Below are 9,495 nucleotides of genomic sequence, written 5' to 3'. Positions count from 1 at the left end.
GCTCGCGGAGGCCGAGGCGCAAGATGGAGTCACGGCGCGGCGTGGAGCGCTTCACGCAGGACGTGGCGGCGCCGGGGGCGCGCGCGGTGCGCGCGGTGGAGGGCGACGTGTGGCCGGGGACCGGGGGTGGCGCGCAGGGCGGCGGCGCGGCGGCGTGCACGCGGGACTTGATCTACGACAAGCCGTACAAGACGGGGTCGACGGCGATCTCGTGCGCGGCGCGGCGGTACCTGGCCGAGCGGGCGGCGCGGGACTGGCGGTGCGGGCGGCGCGAGTGCCTGGACTACGGGCGCGGGATGTGCGAGGGGACGACGCGGCGGCGGTGGCTGGTGGGCCACTTTGTGGAGGGGGACGGGGCCGGCGGCGAGGCGACGCGGGTGTTGGAGTGCCTCAAGGCCAAGGGGTTTTACGCGGTGACGAGCGTGAGGGAGCCCGCGATGCGGTGGAGAAGCATGTTTCTGTTCAACCGGATGTTGAAGGGGAAGCATTACGGGGTGGATTATCGGGAAAGCTATAGGACGTTCTTGGGAAAGTTGCCCAGGTGCAGCCTGCACCGGTTTTACGACGGGAAGGGGGCGGAGTGCAACGGGATGGCGGAGGAGAGGATGCGGGGAATTGTGGGGCGGTACGACGAGGTGATCGACCTGTATGACGCGGCGGGGGATGGGGGCGGGGAGCTGATGCGCAGGATCGGGAAGCACCTACGGAGGGAGAACGTGTCGGCGAAGAAGAGCGGGGACGGGATGGAGGGCGAGCTGGACGAGGAGACGCTCGCGGCGGAGAGGGAGGCGACGATGGAGGAGAGGCAGCTGTACGAGGCGCTCAAGGAGCGCGGCAGGGGCGGCGGTGACAAGCGGCTCTGCGAGGACATCGGGACCGACCCCAGCGTCGCGGATGTGCAGGTGGTGCGCAGACTGCTGGACGAGGGGCGCAGGTTGCGGTGCCCCGGGTGGGCGTGAATGCGCGCGATGTTTGTTTAGGTTAGAGTTTTAGGGGATTAGAGGTTTTCGCAGCTCGCGTGAGATGTTATGGCATCCCGAAGGATTAGAGGGGTTGTAAAGGTGCGTTCATGACATGTCATGGCATCTCCGGATGAGACGGGGCCTCTCTGAGCAGGGAGAACCCGTTGTACATTCAGGCGCGAGACGCTCGCCTCTTGCGGGAGAGTAGCGTACAGCACAGCGCGTGTAGTCCCATGGGTCCGCTTTGCGGTACACTTTCAGGACAGGGCGTGCAACGGTAAGCACCGCGACATTCCCTTGTGCCTGTCAAGGTGTCATCCCCTCGCCAGTGGGCGACTCCTGAAATTCTAAAATCGCAAATTGTGTTATAGAGCAAATCGGGATTTTGTGACACACAAACGGCGTGTTGTGCACACACAACGCGCCATTTGCTCGGACGGGCGACCCCATGCTAGGTTAAATAAAAGCTTGAGCTTAGCTCTAGGTTAAATAAAAGATTGAGCTTAGCTCACACTGTGAGCTAAGCTCAATCATGATAGTGTGAGCCTCACAGCACACACTGTAGTTATAGAGCTCTGACGGCGTCATCGCCGGCGTCCGGTGAGTACAAAGCATGCGTACAGTAGGGGGACGCACAATATGTGCGCAAGCAGGGGATTAGTTTCCGTGGCAAAACTCATTTTTTGTGCACAAAAAAGAAAAATATGACTCTTGACACAAAAAATAATTTCCGGAGAATTCCCGCATTTCCATTGATGACCTGCCGTCCGTAGATGACCTGCAGATCCAACATGTTAATCCAATTTCTCGTAGATGATCCCATTTGCCAATCCAATTTGTCCGCTCGCGGCAAGCTACCCTTCGAAGGGTAGATTCACAACTGGCGGACCAACACCCCCAAACGTTCCACTGTCAACACTGTCAACAGTGAAACGTTTGGGGGTGTTGGCTGACATTAGCCATCGCCCTGTCAATGTCGCCCTGTCAATGACACGACAGCCTGTCCGTAGATGACCTGGAGATCCAATTTGTCAATTCAATTTGTCACCCCCGCCAAACTGGATTTACAACGGGTCAACCAACACCCCCAAACGTTGTACTGTACAGCCACCCGACGCCCTGTCAGTGACACCACAGGCTGTCCGTAGATGACATGCCCTGCCACTGACACGTAGGCTACGTTGTCTCCTGGATACGAGTGCAGACACGCTCCGAATGCAGATACCTGTATGAGCCCCGAGGCTTGCCGAGGGCATCCTGTTCGTAGATGACCAGTAGATCCAATTTGTCAATCCAGTTTGTCAGCCCCAGCCAAACTATATTAATGGGTGGGCCAACTTCCCCCAAACCGATTGGTCTGCCGCCACAACGTACCGCGACAATACTCCACCGTAAGATCGATGCCACCGTCAAGCCGCCGCAAAGCGCGCCAGAAATAGCCCCGAGTGTCAGCCCTCCCCGCACGTCAGCCTCGCCTGCGGTACAACAGCGGCGGAGCGCGCCGTATTACGCGCCCGTCTGCCTGCCCGCGGGAATCCCGGAACCCCTGCCCCCAGCGCGATGCCCCTCGGAAAGATGCTGCTCACCTCCAAGCTGCGCGCGGCGCGTCCGCGCCTGGCGCGCTCGCCCGTGCGCACCCTCATGGGCGTCGTGCTGCTGCTCGCGCTGGCCGTCCACCTCGCGTTCACCGAGCGCCCGCTGCCCGCCCTGCCGCTGGTGCACGCGGAGCCGGGCGCGGCCGTCGCGGCCGCCGCGAGGGAGGCGAAGCCGCAGCCGGACCCCGCTGCCCAGGCGTCGGAATTCGCCGCCGCGCGTCGCGACGCCCGAGCTCACGCCGCGGAGGGCGCGCGCGAGGGAGACGCCGACTGCCTGCCCTTGCTTCTGTACGACAAGCCCATGAAGACCGGGTCCACGGCGGTCACTGTCGCGCTGGGGACGCTGCTGCAGCGACACGACGAGGCCTTCCTGAAATGCACGCTGTGGCCGTGCGGGGAATACGCCACAGAGCTGTGCCTGCAGCGCAAGCCGAAGATCCACCTCATCGACCACATCGCCATGGGCGTGGATACCACGCACTGTCTCAGACGCATGGGCTTCTACTCCGTTACCTCTATTCGCGACCCCGCGGAGAGGTGGAACTCTGCGTACAAGTATAATCGCTGGAAAAAGGGGAATGATTACGGCATCTCGCATAATGCTACGTACGACGATTTTATGATGAAGATGCCCAACTGCGCCTTGTTACGCTACTATGATCTGGGATCCTCTACATGCCGCGGGGGCACGGACGACCCTGAGTTTCAGAAGCGCGTGCAGAACATTGTAACACGGTTCGATGAGATTATAGACTTGTACGGGGAGGCCGTCACGGACTTGCACAAGCGCCTAATGCCGTTTTTGGCACAGGAGAATGTGTCAGAGAAAAAGTCGGTGGGGAACGTCCCAAGGGATAGGATGGTGTATGAGCAGGTGCTCTACGAGGCGCTCGTTATGAGAAGGTTCGAGCTCGCGGCTAATCCGGACCCGAAGCGCAGGCTTTGTAAGGAACCGAGGGTGCCAAAGTAGGACGGGGGTGTTTCACACACTCTGCCCGCACACCGTGTTTGTGCAAATGCATACAAAAAGGAACGGGGAGCAAATACTGCATACTGGAACATGCAAGTCGCTGTGGGCTGGACTGTACGCGTGTACAGGTCGTGGGTTGATGGGGGGAAGCATTTTGATACCAGAATTGGAGCGTGTAGGAGATAGGCTAGGGATAGTATTCGAAGGCGTGTCTTTTATTGTCGAATGCTGCACAGGGCACGTGCAGTGGTGCACATTTAGAGAAAGGTCAGGGTTTGTGGGGGTAGAATCGTAGAGAAGTGAGAGGACTCACAATATAGGGTGAACCTAACCGAAGTATGTGGCGGTATTAGAGCAGGGAGGGGAATCTAACTTGCCTGACCTTGCGAATTCAAGGTGATGCATTTAAAAGTCGTTTCTTTAAGCGGCCATAGCACCGAGCAACGGAGGTATCATACTGTACACCATCTGCATCTTCCGACTGGGACATCCCTGTCTACCGGGTAGACGTCTACCGCGTAGACAGTGTCTACGTAGACAGTGCCCTAATCTTATGTAATTACCGTTACACTCACCCGTCTAATTAACCCGACCCCATCCCAATTACCCCTCATCAAGCCATTCCCGCGACCCACCCAGTCACTGTCAGCTGCAGCCATACGCGCGACACCTGACCATCGACCAGGAGCATTCCGCGCGACTCCCAATCTACCGCACCATACCTGCACTATACCAACTTCACTTTGCCTTCCCACCGTCGCCGCTGATTTTCCACATCCGCCCGCGCCCCACGCACATCGGCCTTGCGCCCACCTCGCAGCCCCTGTTGTCTTCCGCAGGTTCACCCCAGCCACGCACGTACCGCCCAGCCGTGCACGCCCCGCGCCATGAAGCCGCGCGCCCGCGCCGATCGCGCGCCCGCCGCGGGGCGCGGCCGCCGCGTGTCGTCGGCCATCGTCGTCGTCGCGCTGCTGTGCATCCTCTTCGTGTCGCCCGACCCGCCGTCCATGCAGGAGGTGCGCGCATTTTCCAAGACCGTGGTGGACAAGGAGCCGCGGGACGAGGCCCCGCCGCAGCAGGTGGAGCGGCCTGTCGCAGCGCCCGTCGCCGCGCCCGTTATGGCGCCCGAAGCGGAGACCGCGCAACGCAGAGTCACCCTACAGATGATTACCGAGGAGGCGGAGAGGGAGGCGAGACGGCTCATGAGGGAGGAAGAGGGGGGTCAGGAGGGAGGAGATGTTACGAATGTGACTGGGGAGGCTAGTATGGGGGACGTCGAAGGGGTAGTTAAGGAGGAGGTCAAGGAAGAGCCCAAGGAAGAGGTCAGAGAAGAAATCAGAGAAGACGTCACTGTCAATGAAGAAGTCATCAACGAGGTCAAGGAGGAGGTCAAGAACGAAGTCAAGGACGAGGTCAAGGAGGAGTTCAGAACAGAAGTCAGAGCAGAAGTCCAAGAGGAGGTCCAAGAGGAGGTCAAAGCAGAAATCAATGAGGAAATCAAAGAAGAGGTCAACACAGAGGTCGAAGAAGTGACAACGCAAGGGAGCGCGGACGTTTCCGCGGAAGTGAGAGAGAGTGACCATACGAGGAATGAGACAAGCGAAGTTGAAGGGGAATCTGCAAAGCCCGTAGAAGTGAATCCCGAATCGGATGCAGTACTAGAGGAGCGCAAGGAAGAGGGCATGCAGGCGGAGAAGCCAGTGGAAGCTGTAGAGCGTAAGAGCGCAGATGCAAGCACGGGCGCGGGCGTGGAGCCAGTGGATGGCTCCAGCGCAGCATGCCTGCGGCACATAGTGTACGACAAGCCTGTGAAGACCGGGAGCACGGCGGTGACCAAGGCGCTGAAAAAGTACCTGAACGTGCGCGGGGCGCAGTACCTGAAATGCACGTTCCAGAACTGCACGGAAGCGGCGCGGGAGGTGTGCGCGGGGGAGCGCGAGAAGGTGAACTTTGTGGAGCACCTGACGGGTGACGCGGACACGATGGGGTGCCTGGGGCGCAGCGGGTACTACAGGGTGACGTCGATCCGCGAGCCGCTGGAGCGGTGGGAGAGCGCGTTTCTGTACAACCGAGGGAAGAAGGCGACGCATTACGGGATCCATTACGAGGCGAGCTACGAGGAGTTCATGTCCAAGTACCCCGCGTGCTCGTTGTTCGACTACTACGACGGGCTTGGAAAGCGGTGCGAGGTGTCGACGCTGCCGTTGGAGGAACGGATTGCGAGGATTGTGGAGCGGTACGACGAGGTGATGGACTTGTACCAGGACGAGGTGCTGGGGCAGCTGCATCGCAGGCTGGAGGACGATTTGAGAGAGGAGAACAAATCGTCAAGGCCCCCGCATGACTTCCGCGTGCCGATCGACTTAGGCAGGCTGCAGAATGAGACGAGGCTGTACGAGGCGCTGCGGCAGAGGCAGAAGGAGTTGGTGGGGAAGGAAAGGCGGCTGTGTTGAGGCGGGGCTTTCTTTTTTGAGTTGCGGCTAGCAGTTTTTTGTTGTACATGTGAGCTGTCCAGTTTCGTGTGGGAACGGTTGCTTTTTTATTGTTATTTGTTGTTGAGTTGTATGGGGTTTATTCGGTTTGGTGTTTCTGGTGTGCCGCAGTGTGCCCTGTTTCATTTGTGTGGACTTTGTGAGCGAGGTGCGGTGAATGAGACGGGGGTGGGACGGCGAGGGCGAAGCTGTGCTACAATATCACCGGCAGGAATTGTCCGGCGATATCGGTTCACTACATGCATGCGCACGCCCGCAAGTGTGCATTACACTGTACACGTTATAGCCGCAATGATGTACAGTCAACCACACCGAGTAGTGCACCCCCATGCAAGGTTCCAACGACATGCAATACTCGCATCTTGCACTAATGAATGGGGTCACACAAAATACTCGTTCACAAGCGTCTGGCGCCTCTCGGAACGACTCTGCTCAGCGTGTGCAGTTAGCAACTCGCGCTTTGCAACGTGCAAATGACAAACTGCATCCTCGATACCCGAATTGTTCACCATTTCCGCCACTCCCGTAAAGCAGGCAATTACTTCCTCAAAACCTGGAATAACACACTCATTTGATTCTATCCCGTTGGTTCCATCTGCACTCGTCTTTTCATGCTGTGTTGTGGTTGTGTCAGTGCCCTTGCGTGTCACTGGAGTAAGGCGGAGAGGATCTGTGGGGTCTGTTGGAAAGGATGATCCGTTTACTGTTGGGCATCTTCGTGGCCGCGTCCCCGTCTAGGACAGGTGTCTAACAGCAATGCAAGGTATGATAACCTGTGTTCACCGAACAACCCCTGCATTACTCACTCGTGGAATTACTCAATTCGGCACTATTGGGCGAGTCCTCTCTGTACAGTACATGACAAGGTACAGTACTGTTACGACCGGTCCTTGGTGATCTCGCCACTGGTGTGTCACTTCGGTTCGCGCGGCTTCTGTTGGATTTCGCTACTACATATACCCTTGGTACTGTGCACCCCCCCCCCCCCACCTGTCTCCTGGCCAGGGGGCACTCCCTTTTACCACAGGTTATGGTTCGTACGCCGGCCTCTCTTCCCTCAAATACCTACCCTCTGGGCATCCCCCCGCCCCCCGTCAGATCTACGCTATCCCCTCCCGACCTACGCCATCCCCTACTTGTGGCCCGCCATACATGGCTGAGACCCCATTCCTTTCCCTTCGTCCTTCATGTCGCGCCTTTACGTCGTCTCCCTTTCCTTTCGACCCGTCCCCCCTACAGTAGCACGGGCGGAGACAGGCCTTCACACTCGCTGGTCCCACCTTCAGCTGGCAACCGTGACTGTAAGCATCCATCCCTAACAGTACTGTAGTATTATCGCATTACAGTGCGGTGCGCCGCACCGCCCTGCAAAGCCACAAACAACGTAGCGTGAAGTACCCTTGAATGGTCGACTTTATTGAGAGAGTATTGGGGCGGCCCGACACTAGTGTCTAGCCGACAATTTTCCTCATTTGAGATTGAGGTTCAACTTATTTTATTATTTTTATGAGGTCAAATGGCCTCATTTGAGGTCACTTGTCGGCTAGACACTAGAGCATCAGGGTCTACCGAGGGTCTGTAGAGCAACCGGGGGAAGCCGAAACCTACGTCGGTTTACGGATAAAGCCGTATATTGGAGTATGAGGGAGGTAAGGATGGTGCTGAGACGCCAGCGCTCATGGACTGGGGAGTTCCCAGTGCGAGTAGAAAGGTAGTCGGCGACAAGGTGCAGGCCTCGTTGTGTCCCGGGGCCAGATGCCCCGTAGATGTCCCATGCCAGCGGGTGCAGCTTGCCAAGATAGGCATATCATAGGGCCTTTGGCCATGAGGTGGCGAAAGCCATTTCGTCCAATAAGAACGCTCCGGACCGCCGCCGTCCATACTTGGACGGCTGGCATTGGGCGACGAATGTAGTCGGACCAAAAGGGAGAATTTTGTATGCGCACCATCGTAGATTTAACTAATTAATTAGTAATCTACACTCGACGGCGGCGCGGTATCGCGCCCACCAGTCTCGGACTGGATGACATAAAGTTGTGTGACCGGGGGCAGCTCGCCCCCTCACACAGGAGAGGAACCAACTCTCGATCACGTTTATTGCTCACCTCGTTCACAGCTGGACGGTGGTAGTGTACCCTTCGAAGGGTACCACGGTGCAGTCTACCACGGTGCAGTCCTGTACGCTATCTTTCTTTCAGGTCGCAGCCTTCGCGTCCCTCCTCCCCAACCGCCGTAAATTTACAGTAGACCGGCCTCCCGGCGTGCCCGCCTCCGTGGCACCCGTGTCCACGTCCAGCCGGCGCTCCAGCTTGCCTCGCGCGCAGAGGGAGCGCCACTGCGTCTCGCGGGTCGGCGTCGCGCGGCCTGCGCGGCGTGCCGCCGGCGGGGCGATCCCGGACGCCTGCCGCGCGGGAGGGCGTACGCAAAAGAAATGGGCGTCCAACCTGAGGGCCGTTCCGAACGAAGAGTTGGTGGTGCCAGCACCGGAGCACCCTGACATTTGGCATGAATCGATTGGTTGAATGGGAGGAAAGCATTTCCAATAATTTTTTATAACCAATCCATTCATGCCAAATGTCAGGGTGCTCCGGTGCTGGCACCGCCAACTCTTCGTTCGGAGTGACCCTCAGGGTCACTCTATGAAGTTTCGAGTTGATGTATATAGTTTCGCAAAAAAACAGTGGCCTCATATGAGGGCCGTTCCTAACGACGAGCACGGTGTGCTAGCACGCAAGCACCCTGAAACTTGGCATGAATGTATTGGTTGAAAAAAGCAAATCGCTTGTCTTCTAGACGATAGAAGCATCCACTGTACCCACCGAAGCTTTGGAACGCTGGCATTTCAGGCGATCCATACCACACAAGGCTATCGCAACGTAAATTTACTTGCATCACCGCCAGAGATGTTATCATCCAGTTGCAAGTACGGAGGGCCACCAAACTTCTAAACGCTGATGCCTTGCGAACACGTTGGCCTGTGCACACACTACCCCGCACTCTACGCCCTTTCCTCTTCATACTATATGCTGGTCTGCCGTGCGACTACCGCACTGTCGCAGTGCAGATTTGCATTGCAGAAACGTACGAAAATTATCGCAAAAGATAGCAATCTTTTGTTCATAAGCACTGGTCAGTGACCAGCGATCACACCACTGCGCTGAGCAGTTCTGTACTTGCACATCATGAAGAAAGCGTTTCAGTTCAGATTTCTAGTTAGCCTGTTTTGTTTTTTGTCTTCGAAGTCATGGGGACTGAAGATGAAGTTCTCCGTCGCTCTCCGAGCTGTGTTTCAGTATGCTGTATAGTACTTCAGGTTGAATAGAGTGCACGTTCCAGGGATTCGATTGGTGTAAACATCAAGTACTGTACAAGTACAACGGCTTACCTCCCCGCAGAGCTCGTTGTCATAATTTCAATGTGCGAAGAAGGCTCCACACACTTGTTGTCGTGTGTCCTGCGGGGATACTCCCTAGGAC

The 9,495-nt window shown here is 57.4% G+C and overlaps 3 protein-coding genes; all 3 read left to right on the top strand.

Moving 5' to 3' along the window:
* The first annotated feature begins 2,858 nt into the window (after nt 1–2,858).
* On the top strand, nt 2,859–3,982 carry CHC_T00001846001 (hypothetical protein). XM_005712762.1 is given in 2 exon segments: nt 2,859–3,527; nt 3,528–3,982. The coding sequence occupies 1 exon segment, from the start codon at nt 2,859–2,861 to the stop codon at nt 3,525–3,527; it is 669 nt and encodes a 222-aa protein (XP_005712819.1). The 3' UTR covers nt 3,528–3,982.
* A 552-nt stretch (nt 3,983–4,534) lies between these two features.
* CHC_T00001845001 (hypothetical protein) lies at nt 4,535–6,075 on the top strand. XM_005712761.1 is given in 2 exon segments: nt 4,535–5,980; nt 5,981–6,075. 1 exon segment carries the CDS (start codon nt 4,535–4,537, stop codon nt 5,978–5,980), a length of 1,446 nt encoding a protein of 481 aa, XP_005712818.1. The 3' UTR covers nt 5,981–6,075.
* A 16-nt stretch (nt 6,076–6,091) lies between these two features.
* CHC_T00001844001 (hypothetical protein) lies at nt 6,092–6,496 on the top strand. Its single transcript, XM_005712760.1, has one exon. The coding sequence runs from the start codon at nt 6,092–6,094 to the stop codon at nt 6,494–6,496; it is 405 nt and encodes a 134-aa protein (XP_005712817.1).
* The last annotated feature ends 2,999 nt before the right edge of the window (nt 6,497–9,495 follow it).

The sequence above is a fragment of the Chondrus crispus genome, genomic scaffold, assembly GCF_000350225.1.
Source record: "Chondrus crispus Stackhouse genomic scaffold, scaffold_116, whole genome shotgun sequence".
Lineage (NCBI taxonomy): Eukaryota > Rhodophyta > Florideophyceae > Gigartinales > Gigartinaceae > Chondrus > Chondrus crispus.
Note: the sequence above shows the minus strand (reverse complement) of the source record. Positions and strands in the feature narration are given on the sequence as shown.

What these genes read in the sequence shown, in the direction of transcription:
- CHC_T00001846001 (XM_005712762.1), top strand. Translation starts at nt 2,859, where the DNA reads ATGAAGACCGGGTCCACGGCGGTCACTGTCGCGCTGGGGACGCTGCTG.
- CHC_T00001845001 (XM_005712761.1), top strand. Translation starts at nt 4,535, where the DNA reads ATGCAGGAGGTGCGCGCATTTTCCAAGACCGTGGTGGACAAGGAGCCG.
- CHC_T00001844001 (XM_005712760.1), top strand. Translation starts at nt 6,092, where the DNA reads ATGGGGTTTATTCGGTTTGGTGTTTCTGGTGTGCCGCAGTGTGCCCTG.